The 19,109-nt window shown below is 48.7% G+C and overlaps 1 protein-coding gene across 1 annotated transcript in view; it reads left to right on the forward strand.

Moving 5' to 3' along the window:
- The window catches only part of LOC102422362 (ras GTPase-activating-like protein IQGAP1), a gene marked incomplete at its 5' end in the record, with an annotated part of 46,100 nt that overhangs the window by 13,379 nt on the left and 13,612 nt on the right, over positions 1-19,109 (forward strand). The window contains 18 exon segments of the mRNA XM_014449374.1: positions 1,469-1,559; positions 1,737-1,904; positions 2,675-2,817; positions 3,585-3,755; positions 4,887-4,970; positions 5,066-5,137; positions 5,230-5,299; positions 5,647-5,855; positions 6,730-6,885; positions 7,136-7,299; positions 8,255-8,479; positions 9,545-9,685; positions 9,777-9,861; positions 11,151-11,383; positions 12,638-12,770; positions 14,932-15,034; positions 16,223-16,358; positions 16,742-16,829. Of these exon segments, the coding sequence (XP_014304860.1) occupies positions 1,469-1,559; positions 1,737-1,904; positions 2,675-2,817; positions 3,585-3,755; positions 4,887-4,970; positions 5,066-5,137; positions 5,230-5,299; positions 5,647-5,855; positions 6,730-6,885; positions 7,136-7,299; positions 8,255-8,479; positions 9,545-9,685; positions 9,777-9,861; positions 11,151-11,383; positions 12,638-12,770; positions 14,932-15,034; positions 16,223-16,358; positions 16,742-16,829 (2,472 nt within the window).

Below are 19,109 nucleotides of genomic sequence, written 5' to 3' on the forward strand. Positions count from 1 at the left end.
TATTCCATCTCTGTATTTGTTATAGGTCGATTCAGACTTCCTCCAAGTATTCTTTCTGCCTCTTTTTCTTCTTGTCTTGGGGATCCCATTATGCATTTATGGATATTATCGATGGTGTCCTCGGTTCTCTGAGGCTTTGTTCATTTTTCTTGATTCTTTTTTCTTACTGTTCCTCAGACTGGGTCATTTCAGTGGACTAATCTTCCAGTTTGCTGAGTCCCTCTAGGAATTTTTTTTTAATTTCAGTTATTGTATTTTACAGCTCCCAAATTTCATTTGATTCTTCTTTTTTTAAAAAAAAGTAATTTTGATTTCTTTGTTGATCATTCTCTCTTTGGTGAGACTTGTTCTTATATTCTATAGTTCTTTGAACATATTTAAAATAGCTGATATAAGTCTCTGTCTACCAGGATCAATTTAGACATTTTTGATTGTCAGCTTTCCCCCCTTTTTGGGCCAGGCTTTCCTGTTTCTATGCATGTCTTGTAGTGTGTTTTTTTTAAGTCAGAAGGTCTTTTGTTTTTTTAAATATATTTTTATTGATTTCAGAGGGTGGGGGAGAGAGAGAGAGAAACATCAATGATGAGAGAGAATCATGGATCGGCTGCCACCTGCACGCCCCACACTGGGGATCGAGCCTGCAACCCAGGCATGTGCCCTGACCGGGAATCGAACTGTGACTTCCTGGTTCATAGGTCGACGCTCAACCTCTGAGCCACGCCAGCCGGGCTGTCTTGTAGTTTTTGAAAACTGGACATTTTAATAAAATAACAGGGCAGCTCTGAAAATCAGATTGCACTCTCCCGCCTCAGGGCTGCTTGTTGTCCCTGATTGTTGCCATTATTTGTTTAGCGACTTTTGCTTCTGTTAAGTCTGTGCTCTTTATCATGTGTGTCCACTGAAGTCTCTGCTTGGTTAGCTAGTGGTCAGACAGAAATGACTAGACAGAAATGTCCTCAAGTTCCCTGGGTTCCTTCCCAGTTTGCTCTTTTGCCCCTTCTCGCTGCTTTTGACCTCCTGAGCCACTCGAATTCATCTTTGCATCTTTATCACTTTATCTGAAGCATTTTTCTTGTAATCTTTCACCAGTTTTTAAAAAATATCTTTGTATTGATTTTTTTAGAGAGGAAGGGAGAGGGAGAGAGAGAGGAACATCAATGGTGAGAGAGAATCATTGATCAGCTGCCTCCTGCACGCCCTGCACCAGGGATGGAGCTCGCAACCCAGGCATGTGCCCTGACCGGTAATCGAACTGGCGACCTCTTGGTTCCTGGGTTGATGCTCAACCGCTGAGCCACACCGGCCGGGCTTCACTGGTTTTTTTATTCCTGCTTCTTCCAGTTGACTATTCCATGTCTCTCACGTGTTTGAAACTTCCTCCATATCTAATCGAGTCTCAGAAGCCCCTTTATCCCATGGGCCCTGATTTCATGGCTCTTAATATTATATTGCTTTTCACGGTGTGCAGGAAACCCAGGATGAGTCCGCCGTGTTATGGTTGGATGAAATTCAAGGTGGAATCTGGCAGTCCAACAAAGACACCCAGGAAGCACAGAGGTGTACGTATCGCTGGTTTATTTCTCTCGGGGGAGGGCGGGGTGGCAAGGTGCTCCATGTCATGTTAGGCAGATCAGCATGTGGGGGGAACAGCTTGCCAGGAGGCATAGCCAGGTGAACCAGTGTATGAACGGAGGTGCCTCCTAAACTATTCCGGTAACAGTTCTCTTCCGCGATAGTTGCCGTAGGAATCTTTGCCATTAACGAGGCCGTGCAGAGTGGCGATGTGGGTAAAACGCTGAGTGCCCTTCGTTCCCCGGATGTCAGCCTGTACGGAGTCATCCCTGAGTGTTGTGAAACGTACCAGAGTGACCTCGCAGAAGCCAGGAAGAAAAAGCTGGCGGCAGGTGGGTTACGGTGAAATAAATGTGTGCCCTGAAGCTGAGAGCTTGAGTATATGAGGGGAGCGAGGTAGAGGGAAGGGCAGTCTGTAGAGAAAGATAACTTTCGTGTAGAAGTACAGTATCTGGACTTATTTTAAATACCCTGAGGAGGCAATAATATTCCTATTTTGGGGGGAAAAAATTTTCCCCTTTTGGGCAACTATGTTTAAAAAGGTCCATTTTCTGAAAATGCCGAAAGGATAAAATATTTGTTCATCTTTTTTAGGGTTTCAGTAACTGCTACAGTATCTAAGCCTAGAGATAGATAGAAGGAGTTTATCTGCAAAAGAAGGGGAATAAAGATTTGATTCTCATCCCTTTTTATGGCCTTTTAAAAAATAAATTTATATATTTTTATTGATTTCAGAGAGGGAGGGAGAGAGAGAAACATCAGTGATGAGAGAGAATCATTGATTGGCTGCCTCCTGCCCGGAATCGAACCAGGACCCCTCAGTCCTCAGGCTGATGCTCCATCCACTGAGCAAAACCAGCTAGGGCGGTGTTTTCTTTTTATAATGTAGATGTGAGTGAGCTCAAAGGCATCGCAAAGCCATAATATAATGTAAGAGGGACGTAGGATGCTCCTTTGCTCTCATTAATTCAAGGAGTGGGATTTTGGAATGGTCTTCAGGGAGATTGGTGAACCTGGTCAGAATCATCCTGTCCCATTGGACAGATGCGTGTTGGGAGCGTGGCTCTGGGTCCCTTTTAATCTTTCCTTTACTGTCCACCAGGCGACAACAACAGCAAGTGGGTGAAGCACTGGGTGAAAGGCGGATATTATTATTACCACAACCTGGACACGCAGGAAGGAGGATGGGATGAGCCCCCAGGCTTTGTGCAGAACTCCACGCAGCTGTCACGGGAGGAGATCCAGGTAGGTCGCCTTTCCTCGGGGAAGGAGCTGAGCGCAAGCGTGTTGGAGCTGAACGTGTGTTTGGAGGAACAGGCCTGTGGTCAGAAGCCTTAGCCTAAAATTGAGGCTACATAATGACCAGGCTTAGAGTAATTATTTGTCTAGTGGTTGGGGGAGTGACTTAAGGCCTAAATTAGGAAAACATCAGTCTTGTAGAATTTAAGTCAGACAAATTGTGTGCTTATTAAAGAAAATGTGGATGCCCAGAAGAGAAAAATGAAAAGCTTCTCTAACTCGTCATTAAACGCAACTACTGTTCACCTCCCCCAGTTTACATTTTCACCCTCTTTTCAGACTGTCCCACCCACTCCGGACTGTGCTGTGTTCGACCTTAACCTGTCGTCACAGGCAGGCTGGCCAGTTCCCTGCGTGTCCTCCACCGCGGCGGTCCAGGGGCTTCTGGGACTGGGCACTCAGCCCCTGTCGGCCCCTGTTCCTCTGTCTTCTTTTCGTTAATGACCCACGCACCGTGCCTGGCACAGTCAGTGTTGGGCAGATGAGAGGGTACATAGGAGAGGAAAGAAGATCAAGTTGCTTTTGTCCGTGGCTTGTTGGGGTGTGAGAACCACCTGCCCTGAAAAATAGACCTGAAGCCATTCTCGTTGCTCAAAGATCTAGAACAGTCGGAGAAAGCAGTGAGGGTTGGCTTGTGCGCTGCGGATGTGTACCGTTAAAATGTGTGTCCGTTCTCACCTGCGTGTGTCTCCCTGTGACCACGTGCCTTTCAGAGTTCCATCTCCGGGGTGACGACTGCGTACAACCGAGAGCAGCTCTGGCTGGCCAACGAGGGCTTGATCACCAGGCTGCAGGCGTGCTGCCGCGGATACCTCGTCCGACAGGAGTTCCGCTCCAGGTTGAATTTCCTGAAGAAACAGATTCCCGCCATCACCTGCATCCAGGTATTTCAGAGCCCCGTGCACAGGCCGCGGGTGGGCGCCGAGAGCAGGGCTCAGCAACCGCCATTCTTAGGGGCGAGTGTGGGTGTGCTTTCCTCCTGGCCTCTCGGCCTCATCCTTCTTCGGATAAGCGTTTCCTCTTTGCTGCCACTGTCATCAGTGTGCCCGATGCGGTGCTTCGAGGGGAGCTGCCAGCCCAGGGCAGTTTTCTGACAGGCAGAACATGTCACAGAGAGAATTCGGTTGGAGCTGGGCCTCAGGGCTCCCCCCTGCCCGGTGGTGTGAGCCTCTAAGTTTGCTTCATCCTCTGTGAGTGGGGATACTAATGTTTACCTTCCCTTCCTCGCTGATTTATTGTAAGGCTCCAATAAAAGACTCTGTGTGGAGGCACTTTATTTATTTATTTATTTATTTATTTTTAATCCTCACCTGAGGATATTTTTCCATTGAGTTTTTAGAGAGAGTGGAAGGGAGAGGGAAAGACAGAGAGAGACATCGATGTGAGAGAAGCACATCGATTAGTTGCCTCCTGCACGAGCCCCGACCAGGGCCTGCGGCAGGGGAGGTGTCTGCAACCGAGATACGTGCCCTTGACCAGAATTGAACCCAGGACCCTTCAGTCTGCAGTCCAATGATTTATCCACTGAGCCAAACTGGCTAGGGCAAGGCACTTTCTAAAAAAATATATATATATATATTTTTATTGATTTCAGACAGGAAGGGAGAGGGAGGGAGGAAGAGAGAGAAAGAAACATCAATGATGAGAGAGAATCATTGATCAGCTGCCCCCTCCACGCCCCACACTGGGAATCGAGCCCACAACCCGGGCATGTGCCCTGACCGGGAATCGGACTGTGACCCCCTCGTTCATAGTGGGACACTCAACCTCTGAGCCACGCCGGTCGGGCTGGAGGCACTTTTAAAAGGTGTGACGTGCTGAGCTCACACCAGGGAAGTGGACACTGGCCACTGTGCTCTCCACAAGCCTCTGCCCACACTCCCCAGTCACTGCAGACGTGGTCCTCTGTAAGCTTCGTCAGGAATTGCACTTGGACAGGATGTCGAGGAGAGGTGTTGGAATTGCCTCTCTTCCCTGGGAAACAATGTGTCGACTGTAATATTTGATGGTTTCAGTCGCAGTGGAGAGGATACAAGCAGAAGAAGGCCTATCAGGACCGTCTAGCGTACCTGCGCTCCCATAAAGATGAAGTCGTGAAGGTACGGTAGCCGGGGCGGGTCACTCCGTGTGGGGTCCAGTATGACCTGTGTTGAGGTGAAGGACTTTTGTAACTTCCAGGGCCCTTTGTCCACAGATCCAGTCCCTGGCGAGGATGCATCAGGCGAGAAAGCGCTATAGAGATCGCCTGCAGTACTTCCGAGATCACGTAAGTCCCCTTGGGAAGCAGGGCCGGTGGGATCCGTTCTGCGCTATTTCTGGTGGACAAATGACCAAAAGCATTTCTTCTCTGTTCCTTAGATAAATGACATTGTCAAAATCCAGGCTTTTATTCGGGCAAACAAAGCTCGCGACGACTACAAGACTCTCAGTGAGTAACTGTGGCTCAGCGGAGGCGGCGTGGAGGCCCTCAGGTTCTGGGCATTCTCCACGGATCTCTTTCCTTTCCTGCAGGCAAGCCTGGGGGTCAGGGGCTGCTGGCGAGTTAACCCCCTTTGCTAACCTGTGACTGCATGTCCTGTTCTTCACCGTGTCAGCCTCTGTCACATCATAGCCATAGCGTGACCGAGAACACTGCGCCTCGTGGTTGTCCTTGCTCATTTCACAGTTAAACAAACACTCGTGACTAGAGCTCATGCATAACCCTGACATTCCTCGGGACTGAGAACCCGTCCTGGTAACTTCGTTCTCGTCTGACACGCGCTGTCTTTCCGCCAGTCAATGCCGAGGACCCGCCGATGGTCGTGGTGCGGAAGTTTGTCCACCTGCTCGACCAGAGTGACCAGGATTTCCAGGAGGAGCTGGATCTCATGAAGATGCGGGAGGAGGTCATCACCCTCATCCGCTCCAACCAGCAGCTGGAGAACGACCTCAACCTCATGGATATCAAAATCGGACTGCTGGTGAAAAACAAGATCACGCTGCAGGTGTGTGCGGAGCTGGCGGGGCCACGGGGCGGGTCCTGCTTTGGCTTCCCTGCCTCACCCTCGCTGACTCACGGCTTCCTTCTCCTTGAAGGCCATAAACTTTTAAAAACTTACAGAGGGAATGAAATGCTGTAATTTAATAGCAACATTTAAAATAGAGAAGATACAAACCATCCCGTAATCCCACCACCCCACAATCATTTCCTATCGGACATTTTTACTTCATATTAGAAGATAAAATGTTTTCCATGTGATAAAGTCATAATATTATTTTTTTAAATATGTTTTTATTGATTTTAAAGAGGAAGGGAGAGGAGGAGGAGAGAGAGAGAGAAACATCAATGATGAGAGAGAATCATGGATTGGCTCCTCCTGCACGCCCCACACTGGGGATCAAGCCTACAGCCCAGGCTTGTGCCCTGACCTGGAATCAAACTGAACTCCTGGTTGATAGGTCGACGCTCAATCACTGAGCCATGCCGGCCAAGCAGTCATAAATATTATTTTTAATGGCAGTGTTATAACTAATTAGAAAATACACTATAATTTATCTCTTTTCCCCCCCAACTATTTGACAAGTTTTTATTATTACAGATAACATTCCAGGGAACGTCTTGATGTATATGTAGCTTTTATCGTATTTAAGGCTTTGTCTTCCAGGTAGACTCCTAGGAGTTGGCTTCCTGAGTCAGTGGACGTTTTTATGGATCAGGTTCTTTATAGGAAGATGAGAGTAGGATTGTATTTGACTGATGTATTGAAAACAGGATACTCCATCTGACTTGGAAGGGATCCGCCAGTGCCGAGAAAGACCCACAATGCCCTGCTTTGTCTCTGAAAGCTTTTTGATTGATGTGTTGGTTTGTGTTTACAGGATGTGGTTTCCCACAGTAAAAAACTTACCAAAAAAAATAAGGAACAGTTGTCTGATATGATGATGCTAAATAAACAGAAGGGAGGTCTCAAGGCTTTGAGCAAGGAGAAGAGAGAGAAATTGGAAGCTTATCAGCACCTGTTTTATTTATTGCAGGTGAGTGGCTCCGAAAAATGTAGCTAATTTTCTTTTCATAAGATAACCTTACCCATAGATCTCTGTGGAACTAGTTCTGATTTCCACTGAGGGGTGAGCAAAGAGCTGTCTTACCTTTCTTTCTTTCTTTACATTTTCTTTATTTCTTTCCTTATATACATTCTGATCCTTCGAGTTTATAAAACCTTGGATGTTTTTGCCAGCCTTTACATGATCTGGAAGTGACTTAAATCCCTTGGCTTCATTTCAGACCAACCCCACCTATCTGGCCAAGCTGATTTTTCAGATGCCCCAGAACAAGTCCACCAAGTTCATGGACTCGGTGATCTTTACCCTCTACAACTACGCCTCCAACCAGCGGGAGGAGTACCTGCTGCTGCGGCTCTTCAAGACGGCGCTCCAGGAGGAGATCAAGTACGGAGGGCCCTCCCCCCCCCCCCCCCCAGTCAGAGGCTCAGGGCTGGACAGGTAGGCTGCCTGCATCGTACGCTTCATGCTCTCAGCCAAGGCTGTGATTTGTGTGAACTACTCGAAAGAAGGATCTACTTGTTAAATTACTAATATAAAGTGTTGTTGCAGATTCTAGGGAGGTGATAAAGTAATAAATTTGCTAAATTAATTTTAGGAACATTTCTATATTAAAATACAATTTTTTTTAAAATATACATTTTTATTGATTTTTTTACAGAGAGGAAGGGAGAGGGATAGAGAGTTAGAAACATTGATGAGAGAGATCAATCAGCTGCCTCCTGCACGCCCCCCAGTGGGGATGTGCCCGAAACCAAGGTACATGCCCTTGACCGGAATCGAACCTGGGACCCTTCAGTCCGCAGGCCTACGCTCTATCCACTGAGCCAAACCGGTCCGGCTAAAATACAATTTTTTTAAAAGACTGACCTTTAATCTTTTTTATTTTTTGTTTTATTATTATTTTTAAAATATTTTTATTGAGTTCAGAGAGGAAGGGAGAGGGAGAGAGAGAGAGAGAAACATCAATGATGAGAGAGAATCATGGATCGGCTGCCTCCTGCACGCCCCCTACTGGAGATTGAGCCCCCAACCCGGGCGTGTGCCCTGACCGGGAATCAAACCCGGGGCTCTTTAGTCCACAGGCCGATGTTCCCTAAAATATAATTTTTAAGAAGCTGATCCAAACACCAAGATTCCACATTTCTATCTAATGAAGGACCCGGTTACGCTCTCAAGATTGTGTTCGCAGCCACAGAAAGGTGTTCTGTGTTTAGACAAGTGTTAATAGAGAAATAACAAGTACCCGCTTCCTTCCAATTATGTGTGTCCAGGAGATGGGATCGTTAAGCTCATAGATTCTGTGTAGTTTTAACTGAGTTTGTTTCTGATGTTTTCATAGGTCAAAAGTGGACCAGATTCAAGAGATCGTGACAGGAAACCCTACCGTTATTAAGATGGTTGTCAGTTTCAACCGTGGCGCTCGGGGTCAGAACGCCCTGCGGCAGATCTTGGCCCCGGTTGTGAAGGAGATTATGGACGACAAATCCCTCAACATCAAAACCGACCCGGTGGATATCTACAAGTCGTGGGTTAATCAGATGGAGTCTCAGACAGGAGAGGCAAGGTGTGTAGCCACGACACCCTTTCCTGTCCTGTGTTTCATTCTCTCTCTCTCTCTCTAAGCAGTTGACCTTTGATTTACAAGCTAATCATTGTTCAAATAGTTTTTCCTTAGAAACCTCTTTATTAAATTGTTGACCTGGTAACATGTTCATTTATTTAGCAGGTATTTACTGAGTTCTTACTAACGGCTCTCCCTGGCTTCCAGGAAAGTCCAGAAGTCTTAGCATTATATGCAGGGCCCTGCATGACCGGGCCCTGCTCATTTCTCCTCTTCCTTTTCTTTGCATTTGATCTTCCTTCCTAGAAGACCCTTCTTCCTTTTTCCCGAGCCCCTTCCTCCTGGAAGCCCTCCTTGATTCCCCCAGTCTGAGTAGAAGCCCCTCTGGCCCTGCAGCACTATGGTCAGCTTCTTACTTATAGCACAATATGTTTTGTGTGTTGTTTTTTTTTAAAATATATTTTATTGATTTTTTACAGAGAGGAAGGGAGAGGGATAGAGAGTTAGAAACATCGATGAGAGAGAAACATCGACCAGCTGCCTCCTGCACATCTCCCACTGGGGATGTGCCCGCAACCAACATACATGCCCTTGACCGGAATCGAACCTGGGACCCTTCAGTCTGCAGGCCGACGCTCTATCCACTGAGCCAAACCGGTTTCGGCTGTGTGTTGTTGTTTTTTTCTTTGTTTTTTTTTTACAATATACAAAATAAATCCATTATCAGATTGTAGGTACAAAATAAGTATCCATTTACACAGCACAATATGTTTTAAATAAATGCCCGTTTGTCTCTCCCACCAGGTAGTTAGAGACTCAGGAAGCTATCATGTCCCATACACCATTCATCCCAAGTGCCTATCATGGTGCCGGGCACATAATTCAAGGCACCCAATTCACAGTTGAAAACCCGAGTTCAGATCCCGGCCCCATCATTTACCAGGTCAATGAACACGAGCAAGTTGCCTAGTCTCTCCGGGTCTTTCTGTTCATGAAATGCGTGGCCCTGCCTCAGGCACTCCCTGGCTTCTGGTCTAACCATATTGGGGGTAATTTCTGCTTTCCCAGCAAACTCCCCTATGACGTGACTCCCGAGCAGGCTCTGGCTCACGAAGAGGTCAAGACACGTCTCGACAACTCCATCAGGAACATGCGGGCCGTGACAGACAAGTTCCTCTCCGCCATCATCAGTTCCGTGGACAAAATCCCGTGAGTACCTTCCGTCGTGACCCCTGACAGAGCCCAGCGTGAGTGCCCTCCTGCTCCCCGGCCCCTCTCACACTTTGTGTCCCTCTCACAGCTACGGGATGCGCTTCATCGCCAAAGTGCTGAAGGACTCGCTACATGAGAAGTTCCCCGATGCTGGTGAGGATGAGCTGCTGAAGGTAAGACTCGGGAAGCTGGCGCAGCCCGGCCCTTCCGGTAGACCTTTGAGGAAGCAGTGATACAACGAGGCCTGACCATAGACCAGCCGTGGGCAAACTACAGCCCGCGGGCCGGATCCGGCCCGTTTGAAATGAATAAAACTAAAAAAAAAAAGACCGTACCCTTTTATGTAATGATGTTTACTTTGAATTTATATTAGTTCACACACACACTCCATCCATGCTTTTGTTCCGGCCCTCCGGTCCAGTTTAAGAACCCATTGTGGCCCTCGAGTCAAAAAGTTTGCCCACCCCTGCCATAGACCGTTAGTGAGAGCCGGAATTTCAGCAGTAGCTCGCCACGGATTGTGAGGCTTTGAACATGATTGTCAATAGTCAATGACACCTCTTTGAGTTTCTATAGCGTTCGAATGGCCTGCCTCAATTAAGTCGAGGTGGATGCTTCCTGTCTTGAGATAAATTTCTGAGTCCTATCTTTTCGCTGGAAAATAGCTCCCTCTGCTGGTGGCCAGGTGAATGGGACCAAGCACAACTTTCTGCTGAGGCTGTTGCTGGTAACGCTGACTTGCCTATGCGCCTTTCTTTCCTTCTTTTTTTAACCTGAACGCTTTTTTCTTCTCTCTCCTAGTTCTTGTGCTTTCCTACAGTGAGGCCTCGCTTCTAGGCTTTCTGTTCAGGTGAATTAATTTTGTATTTTTGAATGATGGCTCTAGGGGAAATGCTGTGACTGTCCTTGAATTCTTCTGCGGAAGAGCCGTGTGTTGAGTGACTTTAATTTCCGAGGCATGAACTTGTCTACCTGTGACGTCTCTCCCGCATGAGCACGATGGGGGTCGGACAGGTCGCTCTGTGCTAACTAGGTCCTGTGTAAGGATTTATTTTAACTGCCTTTGTTAGCCTCTCCGAATCAAAGTCCGCCCACATGGAAGCGAAAAGTACGCGTGGGTGGCAGCCGTATTTGCTGCCATAATGTGAGAGCGAAGGATGCCCTGCAGCGCTCACAGACGTGAAGTCTGTCATTTCCCCCTGAATCTGTCCTTTCCGTTGTAATGCTTTTCAGTTCTGTCTTATTTTCTTTTGCTCTGCACCCAAACAAGGGACGTTGGGTCCTGTTAGGGTCAGACCTTGAGAGCAGGCGCGTGTGCATGCGTGCATGCGTGTCCGTGTGTGTAGCGCGCATTTTCCCTCACAGGACTGCGTGTTCTGGTTTCCTTTGCTTATAGAGTCCTTTGTGGCTTCCTCGGTGGAGCGGCTTGTAACACCCATCTTTCTTGGTCGTCTGTCCCCAGATCATTGGTAACCTGCTGTACTATCGATACATGAATCCAGCCATTGTTGCTCCGGATGCCTTTGACATCATCGACCTGTCGGCCGGAGGCCAGCTCACCACCGACCAGCGCCGCAACCTCGGCTCCATCGCCAAGATGCTCCAGCACGCGGCTTCCAACAAGATGTTCCTGGGAGATAACGCTCACTTAAGCATCATTAACGAATACCTCTCCCAGTCCTACCAGAAATTCAGGTAAGAGGCAGCGGATCGGGTACTTGAAAGACTCTGCAGGTATGTGTCTATCTCTGAAGGTAACGACAAGACTAACAACCACACCTCGTTCTCCCTGGGCAGCCACAATGTGGGACACGTGTTGGATGTGCCCAGAGCTCCAGGGCGTGAGGAAGAGGATTTTTGAGCTAAAACATGTGTACCTGCCCCAGCTGGTTTGGCTCAGTAGATAGAGCATCAGCCTGTGGAGTGAAAGGTCCCGGGTTCGATTCCAGTTAAAGGCACATGCCTGGGTTGTGGGCTTGATCCCCAGTGGGGGGGCGTACAGGAGGCAGCCAATCAATGATTCTCTCTCATCATTGATGTTTCTATCTCTCTCTCCCTTCCTCTCTGAAATCAATTAAAATATATATATTAAGAATGTGTACCTGCCCTGACCAGTTTGGCTCAGTAGATAGAGCGTTGGCCTGCGGACTGAAAGGTCCCAGGTTCGATTCCGGTCAAGGGCATGTACCTTGGTTGCGGGCACATCCCCAGTAGGGCAGCTGATCGATGTTTCTCTCTCATCGATGTTTCTAACTATCTATCCCTCTCCCTTCCTCTCTGTAAAATTTCAATAAAATATATTAAAAAAAAAAAAAAGAATGTGTACCTGTGGAATTGTAACCAGAGGAGAGTTGGAGAATACTCTTTTTTTTTTTTAAATCACTGCACTCTTTTTCTTTTCAATTGTCTCTTCTTTTAAAAAAAATTTTTTTTTATTGGTTTCAGGAAGAAGGGAGATAGAGAGAGAAAAACATCAGTGATGAGAGAGAATCATGGATCGGCTGCCTCCTGCACGCCCCCTACTGGGGATCGAGCCCGTAACCCGGGCATGTGTCCTTGACCAGATATGGACCCGGGACAATGCAGTCCGCAGGCTGGTGCTCTATCCACTGAGCCACGCCAGCTGGGCTGGAGAGCACTTTTAATATCTGTGAATTAAACATTCAGTTGTGAGTTCAGGGCATCGACTTAGAGTTGGTTCTCCCGGTGACACAGGTGTTTGGTTGAGTGGTTCCTATGGGTAGAACTAAACCTGGGCGGGGAGTGAAGTGCTTAGAGCCCGCGGCCCAAGGCTGCCGGGCACAGGGAACTCGAGGCACTTTCTCCGGAATCAGCTGTCTGGACTGGCGTCCACTCGAACGCTTTGCTCCTGAGGCTTGTGGGATGTTCTCTCGCCAGCTTCTCACACATGTGTCACCTTTGGGGTCTGGCTCTCATGTTTCTCTCCAGGAGGTTTTTCCAAACTGCTTGCGACGTCCCAGAGCTGCAGGATAAGTTTAATGTGGACGAATACTCCGACCTCGTGACCCTCACCAAGCCCGTGATCTACATCTCCATCGGGGAAATCATCAACACCCACACGGTGAGGCTTCTTCTCTAGTTACTTAATGTCGTTGCTCTGTCCTTAATTGCCTCCCCCGGCTGCTGCTTAACTCCCTCCAGAAGCCAGATAGCTCCCTTCCCTTGATGGATCTTACTGACATGGCCTCTGTCTTGCTGTTTGTTATTCTTAACACTATTTACTACCTTTTCAAAGTGGCTCCTGGGCCATCTACAGCAGAATCAGAGTACTTATCTGCCTTATCCTATCCTATATAATAAAAGCCTAATATGCAAATAGACTAAACCGGCCGAACGACCGGTCACTATGACGTGCACTGACCACCAGGGGCCAGATGCTCCATGCAGGAGCTGCCTCCGGTGGTCAGTGCGCTCCCACAGGGGGAGCGCCGCTCAGCCAGAAGCCAGGCTCATGGCTGGTGAGTGCAGCGGCGGTGGCGGGAGCCTCTCATGCCTCCGCTGCAGGTAGGCGGTAAGGAGCGAGGAGTCCCGGACTGCAAGAGGGATGTCTGACTGCCGGCTTAGGCCCGATATCCCCCGAGGGGTCCCGGACTGTGAGAGGGCGCAGGCCGGGCAGAGGGATCTCCCCCGCACCCGACCACCCCAGTGCATGAATCTCATGCACCAGGCCTCTAGTTTGCCAATAAGATGCTAAAAAGGAAGCTGCTGAGCCCAGCTGGCATGGCTCAGTGGTTGAGTGTCAACCTGTGAACCAGGAAGTCACGGTCCAATTCCCAGTCAGGGCACATGCCTGGGTTGCAGGCTCGAATCCCAGTGGGGGCATGCAGGAGGCAGCCAATCAGTGATTCTTTCTTATTGGCGTTTCTCTCTCTCGCTCTCCCTTCCTCTCTGAAATCAATAAAAATATATTTAAAAATAAAAAATGAAGTTGGCGGGCCCCCCACAGGCCTCCTGAACCAGAACCCCCACGGTGGGCCCCAGCCTGCAAGTCTGTAATGTCCACTCTCAATACAACGTCCACTGGTCACTTGCAGGCACCAAACCCCTACTCATGGCCCCAGTGACCATGGGAGTGCTGACCTGGGGACTTAATAACATACTGGTGTTCTGTTCCTTCTTTTTACCCCGGCTTTTACTTCTTTTTCCTTGTGTAATTTTTCTAACATGAATAGAATTTCGGCTTTTTCCTCTTTGTCACCTTAGAGTTACTTTCCCTTGGCTGCACCCTTTCCCCCCAAATATCTTTAATTCCTTCCGTTCCCCTTTGGTGGCATATAGAACAGGAAATGGGAAAATATATAAAATGTAAACGAAATTTCGGGCATTGTCATTTCTGAGGATATCATTTGAGATAATAATCTTAACGGCTTGGCTTGAATGCCTCCAGTGACAACACTGCCAGGGCGTTCTTTTCTCTGAATTAAAGGTATTGTGTACAGGAAACAGGAAGGAAACATGTGGCTGTGAGTGAGCTGAACTGGTCGTAGGGCCCGTTGATGACCTCGGGTGTTGAAGTCTGAGGGCTTCCTAGTCCTTTCTTACATGGGGAACATTTAAACCCTCCACACTCGTAAGGCTGAGCGAGTGCCAGTGTTTTCCCGCCACACATCACAAGTGTGATGCCTTTAAAAAAAAATCTTTTTATGAGCTTACTGACCATTTGCATATCCTCTTTGGAGAACTATCTACTCAAGTTCTATTTTTTAAAAATACATTTTTATTGATTTTAGAGCACAAGGGAGAGGGGGAGAGAGACAGAAACATCAATGATGAGAGCGAATCATTGATGGGCTGCCTCCTGCACACCCCACACTGGGGATCCTGCACACCCCACACTGGGGATCCAGCCCACAACCCGGGCATGTGCCCTGACCAGGAATTGAACGACACTCAACCACTGAGCCACCAAGGATATGGTTTTTTGTTTGTTCGTTTTGTGTCTTGGTAAATTTATCTCTGTTGTTGAAGGTATTGCAGACGTCCCCTTCTCCCCTCTTTGACCCTCTTCCCCTGCTCCTGCCCCCTCCGCAGGCCTTCCCTGCACTGCATGTGAGGCTTTATGTACTGCTGGTTTGGGGAGGCTTGCTGAGGATTGGCTTGTCCACCCTTTGGATGTAGGAGCTTTGTTATCTAACCTTCTTTTGTGCCGTGGGCAGTGTGGGCAGGGTTGGGGCTGACGGGCCGAGTGTGTAGATTGAGTTGACCCCGTGGTGTTCGTGCAGCTCCTGCTAGATCACCAGGACGCCATTGCCCCGGAGCACAATGACCCCATCCATGAGCTGCTGGATGACCTTGGCGAGGTGCCCACCATCGAGTCCCTGATAGGTAAGGTTCCGGCTCCGCTGACAGAAGAGGGGACACGACAGAGGAGGGTGGTGATGGGCACCTGCACTGTTCAGGCTCTGAATACACATTAGGGAAGAAGGTGCGTGTGGTCCCCGCCTGTGAGAAGTGAGGTCCAGTGGAGGGGGTCCTTTTAAATGTGTGTCTAAGCCCTAGCCCTGAAAGGTCCCGGGTTCGATTCTGCTCAGGGGCACATGCCCAGGTTGCGGGCTCGATCCGCAGGAGGGGGCATGCAGGAGGCAGCCGATCTATGATTCTCTTTCATCATTGATGTTTCTATCTCTCTCTCCCTCTCTCTTCCTCTCTGAAATCAGTAAAAATATATTAAAAAACAAAACCAAAAAAAAAAACCACACCTTCATTTCTTAAAAAAAAAAAGTGTATCCTATATAATAAAAGGCTGATATGCAAATTGACCGAATGGCAGAAGAACCAGTCGCTATTACGCGCACTGATCACCAGGGGGCAGACACTCAATGCAGGAGCTGCCTGATCCCTGGTGGTCAGTGCGCTCCCACAGGGGGAAGTGCCGCTCAGCCAGAGCGGGCTCACAGGGGTGGTGGCAGCAGCCTCTCCCGCCTTCGCTGCAGACGGGTGGTAAGGAGCAAGGGGTCCCGAACTGCGAGAGCGATGTCTGACTGCCAGCTTAGGCCCGATCCCCGGGGGGACGGGGAGTGTTAGGGCTAGGGCAGTGACGGCGAACCTTTTGAGCTCGGCGTGTCAGCATTTTGAAAAACCCTAACTTAACTCTGGTGCCGTGTCACATATAGAAGTTTTTTGATATTTGCAACCATAGTAAAACAAAGACTTATATTTTTGATATGTATTTTATATATTTAAATGCCATTTAACAAAGAAAAATCAACCAAAAAAATGAGTTCGCGTGTCACCTCTGACTCGCGTGTCATAGGTTCGCCATCACTGGGCTAGGGTTAGGGTTATAATGCGGTGTTGAAATGACTGTCAGACGTCTATGAAATGAGTTTACTATGGACCCCGCCTTTCTCACCTGGCATGTGTTTCCTTCTGTTTCAGAGGTGGCCCTGCCCCAGGATCATGTTGGCTTATTCAAGTATCTCCTTACACGGGCATCATCTTTTCTGGGAGTTTCTATCTCCTCTCCCATATCTCCTGTCTTTACTGATTCTTCCCACCCTCCCAAAACTTTAGGGGAAGGCGCTGGCAGTTTAAACGACCCCAATAAGGAGGCGCTGGCTAAGACGGAAGTGTCTCTCACACTGACCAACAAGTTCGACGTGCCTGGGGACGAGAACGCGGAAATGGACGCGCGGACCATCTTACTGAAGTGAGTGCCGGAAGTGGGAAGAACGCAGTCCACGGACTCCAGCGACCCCTCAGCCCCAGTGAACACGCCCACTTGCTTATACCGAAATGGTCCCCTTGGCCTTGAAGCCAGTCATCATGGTGGTCCCTTCACATATTACACTTGGCCTAGGACGGATCTGCCTTGTTTGCCAATAAGATGCTCAAGTTTCCCTCTTGGAGCTCCCAGCCTTGGCACCCGCTCTGTTAGAGTTGCCCGACTCAGTCTGGGGTCTGGAGTACCTGGTGTTAGCAGCTGCCTGGCAGGGCCTGCGGGAGGCGGTGATTATGCTGCTGCCGCTTCGATCCATTGAGAGGAAGTAGAACACCTGCTAATATTTAAATGTTCCCTCCATTTCCTCCCAGCACAAAGCGTTTAATTGTGGACGTCATCCGGTTCCAGCCAGGGGAGACCTTGACTGAAATCCTGGAAACACCAGCCACCAGCGAACAGGTAAAACTGAGGGGTTTAACATGGACCCTAACAAGGCAAAGAGATGCTCCCAGGATGGGGGGGGACACAGGTAACATGAGGTGGTGACCCTGGGGGTGGACAGAGGGCGGTGGTGAGAAGGGTAAGGCTGGTTGAGAAGGTTGCTGGCTCCTAACGCCAGAGGCAGCTCACTGGTGCGTACATGCTGTACATACATGTATGTGCGTGTGTTCATTGAACTCCAGGCAGAATCAGTGCATCTGCCCGGTAGTTTATTGAGTATTAATTATACAGTTAGAATTTTGTTAGGTGCCTTATAGGTAGAATAAAAGTACAGGATGTGGCTCCTGAACTCCACAAGTTCATGATCCAGAAGTGATGAAGGAGCCTTTAAACCAGCGGCCCTTTCACAGGGGCCGCCTAAGACCATCAGAAAACACATATATCATTACATATTGTTTTTGTGATTAATCACTATGCCTTAATTATGTTCAATTTGTAACAATGAAAATACATCCTGCATATCAGATATTTACATGACGATTCATAACAGTAGCAAAATGACAGTGATGAAGTAGCAACGAAAATAATTTTATGGTTGGGGGTCACCACAACACGAGGAACTGTATTAAAGGGTCGCGGCATTAGGAAGGTTGAGAACCGCTGTGCTAGACGTTCAGGAAAGAGGCCAGCGAAGAGCAAGGCATCAGAAAGAGGTGGAGCGGGAGCCATGCTCGGGATGGATGGGATGGAAGCGAGAGGGGCGGGCAGTCCGGGGGTGGGAGGGGGTGGGGACTGAGGCACAAAGAGCGGTGTGACGTGGCCAGGCCTGCATCTCTAGAAGGAAGGCCTGGGCGGAGGAGAGGAAGGGGAGCTAAAACCTGAGGACAAGTTATGTAGCACCAAAACCTGGACAGGAACTTGGCCCTGGAGAGAGGATTGAAGAGCTTTGGGGACGTTTAGTGCAGATTGATCTGGTAGCGCCATCAGAGCAGATGGTGGTGAGTCATCTAGGTGTGTGATGAGGTCCCAGGCCGGTGGTGGGGGTGGCGTGGCAGTGGGGAGGGTGGATGAGTCACTTCATGTTTAAGGCTCCTGTTTCACGTTCTCATAAAAGGAGAGAAGTAGGTCAAGTCATTCGTTTTCAGATTTTGAACATAAGAATCCTTTCCATTAAGTGACAGTTTACTTGGAAGCACATTTAAAAAATATATATGTCTTCTTATTGATTTTTAGAGAGAGGAAGGGAGGAGGATAGAGAGAAACATTGGTGAGAGAGGAACATCATTGATTGGCTGCCTCCTGAGTGCCCCCTACTGGCTGGAAGCCCAGTTTATAAAGCAGGAAAAACTGGAGCTACTCTGACAGCAGCAGGAATGGGGCCCGGGAGCCCCGCTTTCTAGAACCCTGTAGCACCTCTGGGAGTCCCTTCAGGGTGCCCAGAGGACTGTTTAAAAAACACCGTTTTAAATGAATTCTCTGCTGTGATTGATTACTGAAGAGACAGATGTGTGTGAGGGGCAAGAAAGAGGCAGAGAGACGTCACCAATAACTGCATCCTGTTTAACCTGCAAGGAGGTTAGAGGTGGGGGGAGGGGGCCCCTCTTTACTGAGGACCTGACGCTGTGGGGTGCCTTCCCCTGTGTCCCTCCATGAATCCTTGCACTTTCCCCAGGAGGGGAGTCTGTTTATCCTCATTTACAGATGAGGAAACAGACCCCGAGGGGTTAACTCACTTGCCTACAATTGATCGTCTGCCTGTAGTGGCAGAACCAGACGGGATCCAGCTGTCTGACTGCAGAGTGTGTGCTCCTGGCATCGTGTGCTGCCGAGTAGCCTGGCCCTCGGGGAAAGGCAGCATGGGAAAGGGAAACGCTCCCGTTTGGGAGGGATTATAAGCCTTCCCCACGTGAGCATCTCAGTACAAGCAGCTCAGAACCTGGCACTGGAGCCCTGGTGACAGAGATGAGGGATCTATCAGCACAGAGGTGATCACTGAAATATTGAGAGTGGCCATTACAGAAAAGTGACCACCGGTCACTTGCAGGCACCAAACCCCTACTCAGGGCCAGAAGAAAATGCAGAGATGGAGCGAGGTGGAAATTAGGAAAAGGATTTGGGGAATGGTGATTGGTGACGAGAGTGGCAGATGGAGAAGCCGCTTGCAGAGTTAAAGACGAAAGTGCTGAGTGAATTGAACAGCAGGTGTGGGTCCTGTGTCGGGCAGGGACATCCTGGGCAAACATTGGGTATTGACTGGGAAACCTAGAAGAGAGAAGGGAAAGCCTTTGTATTTTCAAG

Source organism: Myotis lucifugus, unplaced genomic scaffold, assembly GCF_000147115.1.
Source record: "Myotis lucifugus unplaced genomic scaffold, Myoluc2.0 scaffold_1161, whole genome shotgun sequence".
NCBI lineage: Eukaryota > Metazoa > Chordata > Mammalia > Chiroptera > Vespertilionidae > Myotis > Myotis lucifugus.